General features: G+C 51.3%; 3 protein-coding genes across 23 annotated transcripts in view; 1 reads left to right on the top strand and 2 right to left on the bottom strand.

Annotated features, from left to right (window-relative positions):
* PITPNM2 (phosphatidylinositol transfer protein membrane associated 2) overlaps positions 1 to 4,604 on the top strand; it is a 114,233-nt gene extending 109,629 nt beyond the window's left edge. For all 14 annotated transcript variants that reach the window (XM_052691350.1, XM_052691347.1, XM_052691351.1 and 11 more), the window contains one exon: positions 405 to 4,604. In XM_052691350.1, coding sequence (XP_052547310.1) covers positions 405 to 749 — 345 coding nt within the window. In that variant the 3' untranslated portion in view covers positions 750 to 4,604. The remainder of the gene's footprint in view (positions 1 to 404) is intronic.
* OGFOD2 (2-oxoglutarate and iron dependent oxygenase domain containing 2) overlaps positions 1 to 14,272 on the bottom strand; it is a 33,985-nt gene extending 19,713 nt beyond the window's left edge. The window contains exons 1-8 of one of the 3 annotated variants that reach the window (XM_052691365.1): positions 14,124 to 14,272; positions 13,997 to 14,053; positions 13,197 to 13,307; positions 12,203 to 12,302; positions 10,968 to 11,092; positions 10,223 to 10,480; positions 9,064 to 9,615; positions 8,837 to 8,933 (exon numbers count right to left, since the gene is read on the bottom strand). In XM_052691365.1, coding sequence (XP_052547325.1) covers positions 9,340 to 9,615; positions 10,223 to 10,480; positions 10,968 to 11,092; positions 12,203 to 12,302; positions 13,197 to 13,307; positions 13,997 to 14,053; positions 14,124 to 14,246 — 1,050 coding nt within the window. In that variant the 5' untranslated portion in view covers positions 14,247 to 14,272 and the 3' untranslated portion in view covers positions 8,837 to 8,933; positions 9,064 to 9,339. The other 2 variants (XM_052691366.1, XM_052691367.1) reach the window with 2 other exon arrangements.
* Positions 3,046 to 8,721, bottom strand: ARL6IP4 (ADP ribosylation factor like GTPase 6 interacting protein 4). Of its 6 annotated transcripts, none has more exons than XR_008208686.1 (6): positions 8,633 to 8,721; positions 7,952 to 8,496; positions 7,348 to 7,465; positions 5,577 to 5,646; positions 5,275 to 5,421; positions 3,046 to 3,403 (listed from the first exon to the last, which is right to left on the bottom strand). XR_008208686.1 is itself a non-coding variant. In XM_052691370.1 (6 exons), the coding sequence occupies exons 2-6, from the start codon at positions 8,481 to 8,483 to the stop codon at positions 3,398 to 3,400; spliced, it is 645 nt and encodes a 214-aa protein (XP_052547330.1). In that variant the 5' UTR covers positions 8,484 to 8,496; positions 8,633 to 8,721; the 3' UTR covers positions 3,046 to 3,397. The 6 variants fall into 6 exon arrangements, 3 of the variants coding, with proteins under 3 accessions (XP_052547330.1, XP_052547329.1, XP_052547328.1); XM_052691370.1 differs by lacking the exon at positions 5,275 to 5,421 and having other exon boundaries at positions 7,952 to 8,257; positions 8,339 to 8,496; XR_008208684.1 differs by lacking the exon at positions 3,046 to 3,403 and adding an exon at positions 4,662 to 5,056 and having other exon boundaries at positions 5,243 to 5,421.
* Positions 14,273 to 18,038: the final 3,766 nt, after the last annotated feature.

The raw sequence follows: 18,038 nt of genomic DNA, 5'->3' as shown, positions 1-18,038 counted from the left end.
GGACAGGGGGAATTGGTTTCAAACTTAGAAACAGATTTAGACTGGGTAAAAGGAAGAAGTTTGTATAATAAGAATGATGAAGCAATGTGTGTGGTGCCCAGAGGTGGTGGTGGTGCTCCATACCTGCAGATAGCCAAGGTGAGGGGACGAGGCTGTGAGCACTGATGGAGCTGTGGGTGTCCCTGTGCACTGCAGGCAATTGGACTACATGACCTTTAAAGGTCCCTTCCAACTCAAGCAATTCTGTGATTCTAAGAGGACAGGAACCACCCTGTGTACCAGGACCTATCGTGTCTGAAAGGCTCGGTGTCTTGTGCATCGCCCCCAGCAAACCTGGCACACCAAAAAGCTGCATAGTGCCTACCATGATGGGTTTCCCTGCCCTCATCCCTCTTGTCTTGCAGTTCATCACGGAGGGCTACGCGGCCCACCTGGCCCAGCTGGAGTACAACCACCGCTCGCGCCCCGCCAAGAACACCACCCGCATGGCGCTGCGGAAGGGCAGCTTCGGGCTGCCCAGCCAGACTGAGTTCCTGCGCAAAAGGAACCACCTGCTGCGGACCATCTCCTCGCAGCCCTCCGCAGCCGGGGGCAGCGCCGGCCACCGCCCTGAGCGCACCCAGAGCCAATCCGACGGCGACAAGGAGAGGGACAGGGAACGCAGCCAAAGAAGTATGAGCATCGCCACGGGGTGCTGGGGCCGCAGCGCAGCGTCCCGCCTGGAGTCTGGCCTCCTGGGGCAGAAGTAGCCGAGCCAGAGCCAGCGACTGTCGGCTGCAGCCACCGGAGGAGAGAACAAAAGGAAAGAGGGATGAGGCCGGCGTTAACGTGGAAGGGTAAATATGGTGCTACTCTCATAACATCGTGGTATTCTGGGAAGAGATGGGATGTTTCCCACACAGAACGTGCAGGCCTTGCAAGCGGGAGCGTCAGGTTTGTACGGCATGAGCTCAAGGAACAGCTGGAAATTGGAGGGGAAAGTCTCCAGGTCAAGATTGTGCTCTTTCCTGCCTCCTTCTCTTATCCAGGTATAGTGACTGTAAATACGTGCCTCCTCACCTTCTTAGCCATCGCTCCGATATGCGTGACCGAGTGCTGTCCTCAGAGCCACAGAACAGGGGCTGAGGTTGGGGAATTTGCTCGTGGCTCCCAGGAGCTGCCGGAGGGGCTTTGCTGGTGCAGGGGTGGGGTTGGGGTCAGTGAGCAGCACGGACAGCCCCAGGTGTGGGATTTGGCATGGGCTGTGCCAGGCAGAGCGACCAAGAGCTTTACCTGTACAGAGGGCTTCACGTTCAGCCACGTTCTCAAGGAGTATGTGCAGTGGCAAAGCAGAAAGGTGTCGATGCTCTTGGTAGGGGCAGAATGTCAGCAGATTCACGCCCAAGCAACTGGGGTCGAGACTACTATTGTTTTTTAAAGAGACATTTTCGAAGCCGATGGAATTGAATGCATTGACCTCTGAACAGAAGAATACAGGCTATTCTGTTTGAGCTGTCGCAAGCCTCAGACACTTAATTTGCTGTTAAATCTCCAAATATTATTGCTATATATAATTTCCAGAACTAACCACCATATATTTGCAAGCAGTTCTTCTCATCCAAATGCAGGGTCTGACTCTCTCAATACCCACCTCGGAGACATTTTCTTCTTCCTGGGTTCTCTCCAAGTTCAGTAGCAGCTTCAGTGGGAACCAGACTCGCTTCTTTGACCTGTAGTTACTGAACTGTAAAACCTCATTGTTTTTTGCACTGATGATTTTTAGAATGGAAACCTGTTACCATCTCATGTAGCTACACCCAACTGTTTGTAGTGCATGACAATTAAATATCGCTACCAGGGTGTGTGTGTGTGTATATCTATGTATGTAGATGTGCATATATGTATGCACACACACACGTATATATATCTATGTGTACATATTTAAAGAAAATAATCCTGTGCAGAAGTTTTTCCAGCAGTAAGGAGACTGTAAGGAAGTGTGCCAACAGAGTCAGGCAAGCGTAAGAAAAGGCCATATCTTAATTCCTGGTGTGTCTCTCAGTGGATGTGCCTGAGCCGACGGTCGCTGCGCTGCTGGAGCCGGGGCCGTGCGTGGCAGAGGGAGCTGCCCGCCGTGCTGCAGGTGAAACAGTGCCTGGTGTGGGGGCTCAGCAAAGAGCCCCACAGCCCCGTGCCCCCAGCCAGAGGCCCGGCTCCCTCCTTGCACACACCTGGGGGGCCCATTTACAGGCTCCGGTTGGCCTCTTCACGTGGAGATTTTATAGTCCTACTGAGCTCCCCGACTACGTGTAACCCAGCTTCCCCCCCCACCACCACCACACCTTCCTGTATTTATATCACTTTCTACTTCCGATGATCTTATTTATAACAAAATTTTTTAGACTGGCTGCTTCATTTTATTAACTGATTCAATACGAAGCGCAGGACGGCCGCGCTGAGACACGCAGCACTGTGAACACTGCTCTGCTCATTGGCCCTGGGCCGCGGTAGGCAGATCTCGCATCAGGCACCTCAGACCTCGTGCTCACAGCGCTCTGGGTCGACTGAGGGACAGTGCTGAGCCGAGGCTGCTGCCCACACAGTGCAGCTCCCCGTCCTGCAGCCTGACTGCACACCGCATAACCACTTCTCTTTGATAGCTCTTCAATGACAGAATGTATCTGATGACTTTTATTACCGAAAACTGACTTCCCTTTCTGTGGACTCAGCTGAGCTCCCTCTGAATGTACACCTGGAGCTTACTGGGTTTAAAACCAATGTGAATTGTCCCAGCTTTTTTGCTAGTCGAACGTTCGATGGAACAGTTGCCATCCGAGTAGGAAGCCAAGCCACAATCCATCCTCTGAAGTCACCAAACCACGTCACAAAATAATTTCTGCAAATTTGGATATGGCCTTTGCAAAATTCCTCTTTCCTCAAAGTCCACCACTGAGGCGAGGCACAATCTGTGCGTTTTCCAATGCTGATGAGATGTTCACATTTTCTTATGTGTAGATAGTGTAAAACAGAGGCGAATGTAAATTTTCAACATAAAAAGTGGGTATGTAAAATTGAAAGTTATTTATTTATGTAGAGGAAGAAACGGCTGGAGGGACTGGAGCCTTCAGGGTTTATTAATATTTAAAAATGTAGCTTTTTGTTTCAGGCATTATGTACAAAGCAATTCCTTCATGGACCAACTTTAATGTAACTGTCAATGAATGCAGAAGTGCAATATTATACTCACCTCTCCATCACTTCACGTTCCCAGCAGCTGCTGACCAGTTAGACTGACAATCATAGCGCTCCGTCCTCACCCTTTGTTCAGCTTCTTGAAATTCCCTGGCTCCTTTCCTTGCCCCCCATCTGTTGCCATTGTGCAAATCCGACATGGAGAAGCAATTGTAGAGCAGGACCTTTATTGCTGCAATAATACCAGATGACGTGGGTGTAGTTACCAGGAAATATGCCAATGAGTTTTCTTCACCAGTTCGGTCCATCACAGTCTACATCAGTCTATCTTCAGCCACCCCCATCTGGCACTCATCTCTTCAAAGATCAACGTGCTACTCACTCAAAGAACAATAGCAATAGTTTAACTCTGTTTATAACCTGTTTGTTCTGAGCTGTTTTGGAGAGCGATGCGTGTGACTCAATGCCTTTCCACATGTCTGGAAGAGGATCCATTTGGATGCAGGGAGGGAAACACAAATGTATATTCCATCCTTACTAAAGGGGCACTGTCAGGTTAAAGACCTAATTTATCTTTGTTACAAATAACTCATTTGCTTTGAAACAAAAGACTATGAAGAGTTTCTTGGCCTCCTCCCTCTGGCTTTTGGGCAGTGCTCAGCCCATGTTGTTCCCACACTTGCACAACACAGCACACCCTGCGCAGGCTGCCTTAGGCTTCTCTTTTTTTTGTTGTTTTCCTTTTCCTCTCTTTTTTCCATTGCTTCCATCAGAACCAAACTCCACCGTGGAGCTCAGATTTTTCTAACAAGCAGCTTTTTGTACTCCCAAACAATTGGGCCAGACTTTGTACCTGACGCTGTCCCTTTAACATCTTAATTTTTTTATTAATAAAAAAAAAGCCCACGCATTCATTCCGAGTCACTTTCCTGGGCTGCTCACTCCGTCAGACGAGGTGAAATTCTCATACCAAAAACGTTTACAGTGTCCGATCCGCGAGCCAGGAACCAGCCAAAGGCTCACCGCCGCCGCCGCTCCGCCAGCAGCCGCCGTGCTTGCTGTAGCAGCCCCTTCTTCAGGTATTGCCACTTTGCTGCATTTCCTATTAGTTCTAGAAGCCTTACAGTCCCTTCCCCGTCCTCAGCACCCTCTCTGCCTGTTGATACCCTCGACTGTCGGTTTTATATTCAACGATGTTAATTCTATTTTATTTATAAAAAATTGCTCTGGGGGAGCGACAGGTGGGTGCGTGGGGAACCACCAGAGGGCACAGCGCCGCGTCTACAGCGCCGTGCAGACGACTTGCTTGTGTGTGACAAACCTTCTGTACAACTTCCTTCTCCTCCTTGCTGTTAGTGCATCGTCCCAATGCCTGGGTGTGCTTTGTGTACAGTATCATTGTGAGTTACACAGATTAAAGAAATGGGAAGGCTCGTCTCCGTCTGCTTATTTGGGAAGCTCTTGAAACACAAGTCACAAAGCCCAGGATGTGAGCAAGCGCCACTTTAATGGGGGTTAGAGCAACAAACAGAGCATGGAAATTTGTGCAGGACAGTCCTGCGTCACTCATTTGTCCTATAACCACTTTTTATTATTTTAAAGTTCATAGATGTATGGACTTTGCAGTGGGGGAAAACAACAGGCATTTGTGTTACTGTGGGTGTGGGCCCCCAAGCTGCTGACGGCATTGCTGCCACACTGCAGGAAAAGGCAGGAAGAGAGCAAGGCAAAGGTTCCTCTCCACACAATGGGTGAGCAAAACCTCTGTCCCCAGGTTCTCAGCGCGTGGGGCAGACAGAGCAGCACAAAAGGGACCAAAAGCAGCCCCTGAAGGGAAGACGCAGCTGTCAGTGTTGCAGCCCTGCTGCAGACCCTGTGCCAGCTCCTGCCAACAGAAGCCCAGAGATAAGGCATCAGCATCTCTGTGCTGCTGAGCTCCTCAGGCCTTCAAAGGGTCACAAGGGCAAGCAGCATTACAGCCATGCTGGCCCCAGTTATGAGAGGAAGGAGAGAAGCTGTTTAATGGGAGATGAACCATTAAGGTCTTTCTCCTTCCCAGGCAGTAACTTACAGACTGAATGACACTGCCCCAGGGAAGCCTACCGATGCAGTGCTGCCTGCAGGTCCAGCTCATCAGTGCGCCAGGGCTATGCCCACAGCAAGACAAGTCTCCAGCACAGCTACAGCACAGGCTCACTGCAGCATCCCCGTTCTCACCTGGAAGGCCAGCCCATCCCCACGGGTGGCTTGCTGGAAGAGGAGAGATGGGCACTCAGAGCACAGCCTTTACCAGGACAGTAGACCACAGCACTCACTGGCTGGGGCCTCTGTGGGGCTGCCAGGACTCTCTTTGCCCTGGTGGGGCCCCCTGAGAAGCAAAACAACCCAACCATCAGCCCCAGTACCTTGTTAATTTCCTTGTGTCTCTCCTTGCTGACGATTTCCTCCAGCACTTCTCCATCTCCCTTAATAAGCCTGGAAGACAAGCACAGGACCACGAGGTGTGAGGGCTATCTGCCAGTCACGCTGGTTCCCCCTGCCCCATGCAATATGTGCCAGGAAAACAAAATTGAACAAAATGCTCCAGTAACGTATGGGACAGATACATGAGGACCAGGAGCTGGGCTGGTGCACTTCTGCTAGCCCAGTGACTGCCCCAACCCTTGAAGCTCTATCAGGTGCCATCTTGTCTTAGTTTCATCTGGATGGATGGATTTTTCTTAAGAGTGTCAGGTATAATGATATATTTTGGTTCTAGGAGAAAAACAATGCTGATAACACACTGATGTTTATAGTGTCTGCTAAACAGTGTTGTACAGAGCCAAGGTCATTCTCAGCAAAGGGCACAACGAGCTGGGAGGGAAATGAATTAGGACAGCTGACTGAAACTGGCCAAAGGGTAATTGCATACCACATAGCATCAAGAGGAAGGACTTCAGAAGGGGGTGGGAGTTCACCTCTCTCTCTCATTGCTGGGCATCAGTCAGGGGGTGGTGAGCAATTGCTTGTGCATCACTTGTTATATATACTTTTATATATATTTGTCATAATTATTATCCTTTTCCTTTTCTCTTAGTAAATAGTTTTATCTCAACCCAAGAGTTCTACCTTGTTTTCTTTCTCCTGTTTCTCTCCCCCTTCCCACTGAGAAGGAGGGGAGTGAGTGAACAAATGTGTGGTCCTTAGCAACCTGCCAGGTTAAACCACAACACATCATTTTGGCCATATCAAACTTAGCACGGCAGGTTTGTCCCTTGCTCTTATGTGATGAGCATCAGCAAGCTGCAGCCAGCACAGCTGTGGTCCCTTGAGAAAGGAGCATCCCCCTGCAGGACCAACTAGCCCTGTCCAAGGCTGAGGGCCCTGCATCTGTTATGTACTGAGCCATTGCACATCTCCTTGCACACTGCAGGAGAAAATACCTGTAATAGAAAAATCTCCTGCCACCCCACCATCTGCAGAAGCTTCACTGTCAGCAGCAGTGGACTCAGCTTCTGCAAAACTTTTTTTTTTTTTTCCCCCTAACTGAATTCAGGTCTGCTCCTGACTGCCTGAGGGAGCTGCAGGGCCATTCAAACACGAGCCAGTTTTGGCCTGGAAGGCAGCCAGATCAGGACATCTCACCCAAGCACATTTCCAGCATTATCAAAGGCAGCTCACAACCCCTAGCATGAATAGGAATTTAAATGTCTTCATTACGTGCTTTACATGGTACTGACCTTTGTTCCACACCTCCCTAAGTCCCGCAGGCTGCCTTCTATTTTAAGACTGGACTTGTCATACCCAATTCTCCTCACCATGATTTTTTCTGTTTGCTGGAAGATGCAGCTTATTACAAACTGGGTCATTTCCACTTGGCAGCTATATGGACTTCAGTCTGTTGTCTGTTCCAAGGGGAACATACCCACTCCCTCCCCACTCACATCTGCATGCTAATTGGAGCTGGGGCACCTGTAGCTGGAAATAGCATTTTGCAGCTCTGAAACTCGGTATAAAATTGCCACTTTCAGGGTAAGCTACAGCAGGTTTGATGGAGAGGATCTGCATGGCAGATTTTGCTGCTGAGGGGGACCTGACTCCAGGCAGTACTGCACATCTTCCAGTATCCCATCCCATTCAACCTGGATAGCAATGGCGATGGATCCATCACCTCTCTTCTGCCCAAAGCAGCCATACCTGGTTCTCCCTGTTTCAGGATCCACCACTCTTCTGATAACACTCTGCCTCGCGTCCCATTCCTCCTTTGTCATTGGCTTCATAGCCTGGATTCGGGACTTCTGCTCATCTGTCAAAACTGGAACGTGTCCATGAGTCAGAGCTGTGCTGGCAGAACCAGTCTGCGGGGAGCAGACAGGAACACAGCACCAGATACCGGTGGTTTATCAAAAAACCACGCAAGGGACAGTCTGGGTGTGCTCCACATCCCAGATGAATGTGGGCAGCAACTTTATCATAGAATGGTTTGGGTCGGAAGGGACATTTAAGATCATGCAGTTCCAACTGCCTGCTATATGCAGGGACACCTCCCCACTAGACCAGGTTGCTCACAGCCCCATCCAACCTGGCTGTCACTTCTGTTACTGCTGACAGCATCCTTTCATCCAGCATCTTTGTTCCCAGCTCACATTCACAAATCAGAATGAAATTTATCAATGAACTCACAAGTTTGGCTCCTTACATTCACTGCTGTGGGCCACAGAGGGAGAAGAGCCAGGTGCCCCTCTGTGCCCAACCCCAACCCGACCAGGGAGGCAGCAGCCATTCCTCAGCCCAGAGTTACCTGGCCCGGGGTCGACCTGTGGCTCCTTCTGCCACAGCTCCAGTGAAGGGCCGGGCAGTGCCTCACTCACGCCTCTGTCCTCCTTAACTCTTTCTTTTGACTTCTTCAATTTCTTCTTTATTTTCTTCTTCTTCTTCTTGTCTTTGTGTTTCCCTCTCTTCCTTTTGCCGTGCCGCTTCGCTCTGGTGTCACTGTCACTGGAGGAGGTGGAGGAGGAGGATGAGGAGGAGCGGGAGGACGACGAACTGTCAGAGGATGAAGCGTTTGCCTTCCTCTTCTTTTTCTTCCTACCCTCCTTCTTCCTTCCTGCAACACACAGTGGGAGTTCAGCACAGCACCACGGGGGGGGAGGGAGGCGGGGGAACGCGGGTGCAGGGCCCTCCCTACCTTCCCTGGCGGCCGCAGAGCTCGGCCGGTGCCGGGGACCCGGGGAGGCCGCACCGCTCCTCACGCCGCGCTTCTCCCGTCCGCTCCCAGAGGGGCTGCGGCTGCTGCTGCTCCGAGACCGCTTCCGGGACCGCCCGCGGGCCATGGTACGCCGGGGCCTGCGGAGAGAGGTCAGCGCTACGCCCCGACTGGGAACGCCAGAGGGATCTAAGATGTGCGCTGTCCCTTTAAAAGGTGCGCGCACCCCGGCCCTTCGACCGCCGTTCCGCGCCGCCGCCACGCGCACGCGCTCACCGTAGTCCCCGGGCCTCGCCGCGCGCACCGAGCGCCGCGCCGCCGTTACAGCTCCAGACCTCACTTCCGGTCTCCCCCGCTCACTTCCGGTCACTCACTCACAAGGCGCCGCCCGGGTCCCCGCGCCGCCCTCCGTGGTTCCGGCGAAACCGACAGCGAAGCGTTCGCGGAGCCGCTCACGGCGCGGGGACACCGAGTGCGGCAGCCAGAGCGCAGCGCTTCTGCCGCTGGGCTGCGGGCGGAGGCCCTCAGGCTGCCATTCCTCCTCCCGCGGCCGGTTGCGAAGCGTCCCTGCGAGCTTCTGCGAACAGCGCCAAGCGGTGCACGTGGGCGTTTATTGCACTGCTCTTTCCCACGTACACGCGGAGCGCACCGCCCGCCGGCACACACGTCTCCGCAGATGAAAAGCAGCGTTGGGTCTGTGTGCACACCTGAACGTATCGGCAGTCCTTGCAGTGAGTCAGTGCTGGGGCTTTGCACGTCTCCGCGCTCCTCCAGCACTCCGATGTGGCTGCCTGCCCTCGCCAGCCCTCGCAGCAGCAGTGGGAGCAGCTGGCTTCCTTCCCAGCAGGACCGGTTTGGTGTCACCTTGCACGGTGACAGCTCCCTCTTAAATGACTCAACGTCCTCCCGAGGCTGTCAGCACGGTCCGAGAAGGCAGAAAGCAGCTGGAGGCAATCTGTTCTGCAGAAGGCATGCCCCACCTGCTACCACACCGAGCACAGATCCACGGTCTCAGGCACGTCTTCTTCACAGGTTTCTGTGAACCCGTCTCCAAAGCCCTCTGCCTCCACCAGCTGGGGTTTCTGGTTGCACATGGGACACAGCTGGTTGCGGATGGCTGATGATCTCATCCAAATGATGAGGTTCCAGCGCTCCCCCGAGGCGATGGGAAGAGCCCCGTGGATCTGCCCTCCTCGGTGCAACAGCCCCTGGGTTCCCACGTGTTCCACCTCTATGTAGTTTGGCACAGGGGAAGGATCCTGGAACAAAGGGAGGTAGATATGGCATTACATCAGAAAGTCCTTAAAAGAACAGTGTTCAAGTAGTTGAATTTTCTTCACCCACAGTTCAACCACTTCAGTCACAGTAAGCCATTTTCAGTGCCAGGTCCACAGGGAATTTAAAGGCAGTTTCAATTAAAAAAAAAAAAAAAAGCAAACAAAACAACAACAACAAACTAGTTTCACCAGTGTGGGGTTTTTCAATCCCTCTCTTATTTAGAATTCCCTGGAAATAGGGGATATGGAATTAAGTCTCGTCTGAAGTAACTTCTGTCTCTCCCTCTCAGCACCTCTTTGATCATTATTTTCCTTGTGGGAAGACAGGTTGGTTTGCTTCACTCCAGCTGCTACTAGAATAGTTGTGTTTGTCCTCTCTTTGAACTGGTTGCAATTAGCTTGAATATTGCTAATTCACTTAGAGCAGTAGAGGTCCCTACTTAACCACTACATTTTAGAAAAGGGGAAGGGACAGACTGGATTTGACTGTTAGAAGTGAGCAACTGCTTTTTAGAAAATAGTTAATGCCTTGAAACTGGAGGACAGAGGGGAATAGAAGCTGGGTCCAGATGAGGAATGTGCTCAGTACCTGTCTGAAATCTCCGAAGTACAAATTGCCTTCTGTGAAGTCTTTTCCCAGTGAAACGTTTAGGGTGACTTCTGCATTGTCATAATGAGAGCTCAGATCCAGATCTTCGTGCAGAGAGTACTTGACAACAAATGCCTTATGGCTGTCCAGGCAGGCACCCCCCAGGTCAGGATAAAGCAGGGCTGTGATGGGACGCAGATATTTTTCACGCAGGGGTGTGATGAAATTTTCATCCATCCCCAGCTCATTGAGTAAAACCTGTACGAAAGAGAGGAGATGGAACAGCTGACCAACAGCTGGGTACATCTGCTGCTTCATCAGAGCAGCTGCTGAGCTGTCTTGCACTCTTCCAACTCTGATGCTTGCTCAAAGAAAGGACCAAAAAGCTCCAGGTACAGGGAAAGGAAGAGGATCAAGGTAGAAAGTGATAGTGAACACAGTAAGATCAAAAATTGAGTGTCCTTTAAAAAATATACTCCTTGATTTAAAGATGTGTTGCTTAAATGCAAGGTGCTCGTTGCTTTGAGATACCAGATCCCACCCCAACTCCCTGCTTTTGTCCATCCTTTTGCCTCTGGACAAATAACATGCATTCCTTCAACCCTCTCATTTCAGAGTCTGTACTCAAACTATGCTGCACTCAAATTATAGACAGTTTGGATTGGAAAGGATTGTGAAGCAAGGAGGTAAACAGTGTGCTCAGGAACACTCCCCCTAAAGAAGCACGAGAGCTGATGAGTCCTACCCCATAGTTATTCATGCTGTTGGGCCGGCCTTTAGGCATGTCTGACTGCTCAAAGTTCTCCAGCTCCTCAATAAAGGCTTGACAGAACTCCTCTGTGAACACTGGGAGTCGAAAGATCCTCTTATCTGTCAAGAAAAGTGAGACTGTTTGCTGGGGAAAATAACATGAAAGTCTTCTTGGCTGTTGTGTTTTCTGCCTAGACTATGCTGGTGTTGGTGAGAATGCAGCACCCAGACTTTTCACTTCATGCTCTGGCTGCTCAAGGAGTTGGCACTGTTCCTCAGGATCAGCTCTGGGATGGATTTGTTATTTTTCATGTTGACCCTTTGCTTCCAGGCCTCCCCATCCAGTTGTGAAACCTGGTACTGATTTACATGCCTGCTGTAAGTGCCAAGGAAATGCTCTGAGAGGGCCCAGAAGCTGCAGAGGGAGGGCAGTAAATCAACAGCAGTCCTCATGGATGAAAGGGACTCGAGGACATTCAGAGGATGGCGAATTTACTTGTCCAGCCCATCTTCCCTTTCTGGGAAGGCCAGGCCACCTGTGCTGCTTTTCAGGGTAGAGCCCTAAAGGTCTAAGGGGAGCTCAGTATTAAGGATATAGGAGCTGTGATAAAGACAGTGTGAAAAGGTAATGTGCCTGGAAACTACTTCTTGGGAAAATAACCAACAGCAGCCTTGTACACACACTTGTTTCTTTCTTTTTGTCTTGAGAAAAAGAGGCGACTTTGCAGCTTCCCTTCCAAATTTTGTCAGTGTTTCTGGCAGGTAGAGATCTTCAAAAATGCCACCAGGGAAGCTGAAAGCACAGATCTCTTTAAAAGGCTGAAAACTAGACTGAAAATATTTCAGCTCAGACTAACCAAAGGGAATTGTCTGAAATGGGGAAGCACTGGGGAGGGAAAACCAAGCCCCTCAAGCTAAGTGTTCCTTCACAGCAGCCCCCCTTGTGAGGTTATGATACAAGCAAAACCCCAGCCCTGTTGTAGTGAGAGCCTCTGATGAGACATCAGCAGACTTGGACTGGAAAAGCAGAAAACAGGATCTCATCCACAACACAACTGCTGCACAATACTGCTTCTCCAGAGACTCTCGTCAAGCAGAAAATAACATCCTGCTTGTCCCGGCTGTGTATCAAAACCGAGCTGTCAAAGACAGGGCTGGGAAACAGCTGCCATCACTGAAACTGCAGCATCACATGGGTGTTCTCTGTTGATGATGGGTTGTTTTCTGTACCTGAGAAGGACTCGGTGTAGCGCAGGAGGCCATGGAGATTAGCATCTGGTGTTGTGCAGTATCTAACGATTTCTAGAAAACCTGGGGCCAGAAATGAATCCTGGTGCCAAGGGAAGGATGACAAATGTAAACAGAAACACAATTAGCTTGCAGAGTCTTTTACAGCCTGAGAGGGAAACAGACTTTCACATACACACAGGAAAATACATAAAGCCTAGGGAGCGAGGCTGATAGCTGCCCTTGGCTTACTTCTGTGGCAGAAAATGTTACCAGTAAAATGTCTGTAGTTGTAGTTCATGAGTATTTCTAAGTATAACTGGCCAGATTAATTCTTAGTGCAATGGGAAAGAGCCTGGCTTGCATTACAGACACCTAAAGGGTAAAAGCAAAGACATTTCTACAAGATTTACCATCTTTTCCTGGCCTTAACACGACAGAGCTCTGCTGGAAGCACTTTCCTGCACAGATCATGACAGTCAATGGCAAAACATGTTACTAAAGGGTTATGGAGCAGTAAATCCGTGAGAATTTTTGTGTGATTGATAATCTAGGAACACGTCTGTCAAACATCAGGAAATTCAAAGCAGAGCAGCCCATAACAAAGGTGCCTATGCTGCATTTTCAGCGGGGTACACATAGACAAGCAGCCTGCTCCCACCCTTCAGCTGAGAGTAATTAGTTGTTTACCTGTGCTGATTTCTGTGGCTGTCCCTTACTCTTCAGTGACCCTGCTGGTGCAGTGGTACGTTAGCTCACAATTACTAACTATATTCTGCATTCAGCACCAGGTGGTGGTGCAGCTTCCATAAAGAATGACCCTCACTTGGCAGAATCCTGCCTGGAGAAGACGCTGGGCTGTGACAGCTGTTTTGGTTTTGATTCAGTCCAGCTCTGGAACTGCACAAACTCTTGATGATAAAAGGGCTTCCCACTGCAAATATAAGCTCTCAGCCAATTCCTTGAGTGCAAAGCAGATTTCAAACACAGGATCTACCTGAAGAGTGTACACTTCTGAGTGCTTTCGTTTGTAACACTGAGAGATGATGGCTTTGCGCTCCGCTGACTGATGAACCAGGTGTTTTCTTCTCTGCACTTCTGCTTCAATCTAGGAATAAACAACAGAGCATCGTGCTGGAGAACCAGAACGAATAACAAAGAAGAGGATAACTAAAACAATTCTGGGAATCTGCTTATTGTTCTAAAGCACTTATTTTTGTTCAGGGCACCTCTGGGAGCCTGAGCTGCACATTTGCTTTTCTGTAGTCAAGACAGGATGAGTAAATATTTAAAAACCCAGATGCCTAAGAGGGATTTGAGAGGCATTTGCACAATGGATGGCTTAAGAAATAGGTGAAGTCTTTCCGTGGATGTGTCAGGGGAGCGGTGAGTTTTCATCCCTTTCAGGCATTTCTGACACCTCATGAATCGCTCTGGGTCTGGTTTATGTCCAGACAAGAGCTGTTTTGTCCACAACGAAGACGTTTCCTGGGAGGGATTAGCGTTAAGTGGTGCCGGGACAGGCTCGTCCATCACCGCACAGCAAACAGCTCAGGCAACAAATGCTCTGCTGCGCCACCCGCGAGGTCACACCGCCCGCCGTGTGACGGACCCGCGGGGCATCCCGAGCCGGCCGGGACCCCCAGAAACTGGATGCTGTGCCGAGAGCATCGCCACACGGCAGCTCGGCGCTGGGAGGCTGCTCCGGCGCCGCCACCAAAGCGGGCTCTTATAAATAGCAGGAAAGGGACCGAGGAGCTGCCAGCCCTCGGTCCCCGCCCGCGGCTCGGCGCTCACCTCGCGCAGCACGGCCGCCATCTGCTCCTCGCCGCCGCAGCCCCGTTCCCTCAGCGCCTGCAACGACACGGCCGTCAGCGGCCGAGCCCGACGCCGACCCTGCCGCCCCGCCCCGCCCCGCCGCTACCCGCCCGTAGTCCCGCCGGAGCTGCCGCTCGTCGCGGTAGCAGACGTGCATCCCGCAGCGCCCGACGAAGATGTTGGCGGAGAAGAAGCAGGCGCAGGCCCGGAACGCCCGATCCGCCGCCATGTTTCCCGCCGGAGCGGAGCGCGCGCCCTGGTCCGCCGCCACAGCGCTTCCGGAGGGCGCGAGGGAGCGTCGGAAAATTCCGGGCCGGAAGATAAACGGGGAAAAGGAGGCGCCGTAACGCCTCTTCTCCTCCCTCTCCGTGCCGGTTTTTGCAACCTCGACGCCGTCGCCGCCGATCCCCGTATCTCCAGCCCGTAGCGAGGCGTTGGCCGCGGCTCGGGGCGCGCACGGACCGGCGGCTCTTTGCAGACGATCCCTGCGCTGCACGGCAGCGTCCCCGCCATCCTCCTGCCGTCCCTCAGGGCCGGGCACGCGCTCGGGCACGCGCGTGGCGCTCGTCGGGCACGCGCCCGGCCCGGGCCCCCGCGGCGGCCATGGAGTCCTCGCTGCAAGTGGCCGAGGAGGAGGTGGTGGTGGCGGCCGAGCCGTGCGTCCCCAGCAGCAAATTCGAGGACATTTACCGCCTGCTGGCCGAGGGCTGCTTCCCGCCCAGCTTCTGCTCCATCAAGAGGAAGAACCTCAAGCGCTACGCCCAGAAATTCGTCGTTGATGGTGGGAACCGGGGGACCCTCGGGGGATTGCGGGGGGGATCCGCTGAGGGAACCCGGCGGTGCCGCGCCGTTATCCCGGCGTCGCTTTGGGGGCGGAACGTGGCGATTTGGGGCGCTGTGTGGGTGCTGGGACCCTCTGTTGGAGGAGGGCTGTGTGCGTAGGTGAGGTCCCTGGGTCTGCGTGTGGGCTCAGCGCGAAGCTGTGCTGCTTTTGGGAGATGTCCTTGTCACCCTCACGGGAACGGCTGTGCGATCATCACGGGAAACAAAGCCGTCCCGCCCGCAGGTGGCTGCCTGTACTACGTGGGGCCTAAGAAGGAGGAGAAGCGCGAGGTGATCGTGGACCCCGAGCGCAGGCGGCAGGTCTTCCTGGAGAGCCACTTCACCGAGATCGGGAACCACCTGGGCCAGAAGAAAACAGTGCACCGCATTCAGAGCCGGTACTACTGGCTGGGGATTGTGAAGGATGTGGTGGACTGGGTAAGTCTGGAGCAACGTCTTTGACTTTCCCAGGAGGTTCAGGCAGGAGTGAGCAGCTGCCAGAGCCCTGGTGCAGGGATGGTGTTGCTCGTGGTGCTGTTGCTTTGAAGCCGTGCACTGGGCCACGCTGCAGGTGAAACTGTTGGAGCGTCTTGAGGCAGCTGGATAGATTGGATGTCTTTTCCCCTGAGCATCAGTAAACCTGCACAGGTAGGCATCCTCATGCAGGGCAGTTTTGGCCAGTGTGGGAATATCAGATTGGTTCAGACAAAGCGTTGCTGAGTTTAGCTTTGAGCAGGCTGCATTCCTGCCAGAGCTCCTCAGCTCCCTGAACTGCTGTAAAGAGAGGAGCACAGTGTTTCCACCAGCTTTCCTGGGCTACTTGGCCTCACCTATTGTAATTCCCCTGCAAGCAGGGCTCTGCAGCAAAAGCCCGTTTTGGAGAAGTGTGTCTACATTACCTGGTCCAGACAGTACCCCTCTGGTATCCTAGGGATGATAATTTCTCTAGCCATTAGAAAAAATGCAATAAATATTTACCCCAAACCAGGGTAAGAAATGTCTTTGCTATAGGCCACATTGAGAAAGTCAGTTATTGTGTCAGAGAAGGCTGTCTGGTGAGTTTTGTCAGAGATGAGTTGTGTCAGCCTGTTGTCTTCTGTTCTCTTTTTCTTGTGTCCTTCTGTTTTTATTGGGTAGAAGGAAGCTGCACAGAGGTACTGTCCCTCTTACCCACTTATAACTTGTTCAGAATCTGACATAACTTGGCAGCGTATTTTAAAATCCTTTGATACAGTTTTTCCCTTTCCAGATCAAAATGTGCGAAACATGCCAGAATGCAGAGCACAACAAAAACATATCACGGAAAACCAGACCTGTTAAAGTGGAGTCCCCCTGGGAAGTGCTGGGATTAGCTGTTCATGGTGAGTGTTTGTGGCTGTCTCACAAGCTCTTCAAGGTTTCTGCACCCGCTGTCGGGAAGTGTGGCAGATTTACGGTCACACGTGAGTGACAGCCGCCTACCTCTGTGGTGAAGAACTGCCAAGGAAGCCGTAGCAGCTTACCAGGGTGCAACCTGATCCAAATGCCTGGCACAGTTCCCACTGCATACACAATGGGAGTTATGTGGGTGTGAGTTACCGCTCGGAATTGAGGCTGTGATGGGTGTGCTGTTACTAACAAAGGTCACAGAACTGTACTGTCTAGATGACAGCAGAAAAGAGTTAAAAGTATTTTGCCTTTTGGCAGCAGTTGTTTTCTGGGCTTGGTTTTTTACCTTCCCTGTTTGGGTGATACTACAGCATCACATTTATTTATTTATGTATTTATTTTTAATTTTATGCAGGACCTTTTCCTGAGACGAGCCAGAGCAATACACATGTCCTCATTGTGACTGACTACTTCACTAAATGGATTGAGGCTGTTCCCCTGCAGAAGAAAGATGCCTTGTCAGTGGCTAAAGCACTAGCTACCATTTTTTACAGGTGGGCTCTTGTCGTCTTGATTAAATTGCAGCTCTGCAGTGAGATAAAGGATGCTCTAGAAACTGTGTTAAAATATGTGTCCACAAGATGGTTCTCCAGAAGAGCAGGAACTCTTCTGCAGGACAGGCTGTGCAGTGCCCCTCTCTTGCTATCTACAGAGTCCTTGGGAACAGCATGTTATTCTCTTATTAGCAGTGGAAAGGAGAAGGAAACATAAGTGGTTCACTTTTTGGCTCCAAGGTCAAGAGAGCTGGTGCCCCAGTTCTCTACAGAGTTATAAAATGTGCTCTGATCCTTTGTAGAGACTGTTTGTTTTACACTCATGTGGTACCTGCTGCCACTGTACACTGTGGGAAATGCATGTGGCCAGCAGAGACTTGCACAGGAAACTTTGCTTGTTTCTTCTGGTGCCTTATCATTCAAAAGCAAACAGGGTTGGCTATTTTGGAACAGAGACAGCCAACAGATCTCTCTCTGCTCTTGGGAGGTGCTTCGGAAGATGCTTGCTTCTTCAGCACCCGCTCCATTGGAGGACCTTTCTCCCTTTTGTATCCTGTTTCCCATGCGGATTGAATGCCTCTGCTTCTGCCCTGTGGTGAGCAGAGTAAAGCAAGTTGTGTGTCCTCTTCTTATTCAGGTTTGGAGCATCCAAGAACATTTATGCTGGTGAGAGCTGGGACTTCTGTGAGGAGGTAGGTCAGGTGCTGGCTGTTTCAGGGAGAAACAACATGATCTTGAGTGTTTGCTTTTGATCAGAGCTACAACATGCCATGTACAGGGTATGAAGAGCTGAAGCTGCCATCTCTCTGTCCCAGCCCTGTTGCCAGCAATAGGTGCTTTGCCAGTGCTTTCATGCTGTCGGGATTTGAAGCTGTGGTTATGTGGTATAAAGCCTTGAGCCACACTGCAGCTTCTTTGCCCAGAAGGAAAAAATCCTGTGAGATGATGGCTGTGCACTCTCTGCCCTACCCTGGGATTAACCCAGCTTGCCAGTGCTGTGGAAAACCACAGCACTGTAATATTTGTTGCAACATGTTTTCTCCAGCTCTGACTTCTCTAGTGAGTTTTTCATGCTCAGTAATACTTTTCTCCCTCTTCTGTAGTATCCTCATGCTGCCAGGGGGATTTCTACTTCAGTCTGTTTCATTATAAGCAGTATTTTGTTTCCTGCACTCTGTAGCTACATCTCAGTGAGGCAGTGCTGACTCAGTCTCATAATGCTGCGGTGCAGACCTGCCTTGTCCTCCTGTGGGCATGACCCCCTGCCTTTGCAGGTC

The sequence above is a fragment of the Tympanuchus pallidicinctus genome, unplaced genomic scaffold (assembly GCF_026119805.1).
Source record: "Tympanuchus pallidicinctus isolate F22 unplaced genomic scaffold, pur_lepc_1.0 scaffold28, whole genome shotgun sequence".
NCBI classification, from domain to species: Eukaryota; Metazoa; Chordata; class Aves; order Galliformes; family Phasianidae; genus Tympanuchus; species Tympanuchus pallidicinctus.
Note: the sequence above shows the minus strand (reverse complement) of the source record. Positions and strands in the feature narration are given on the sequence as shown.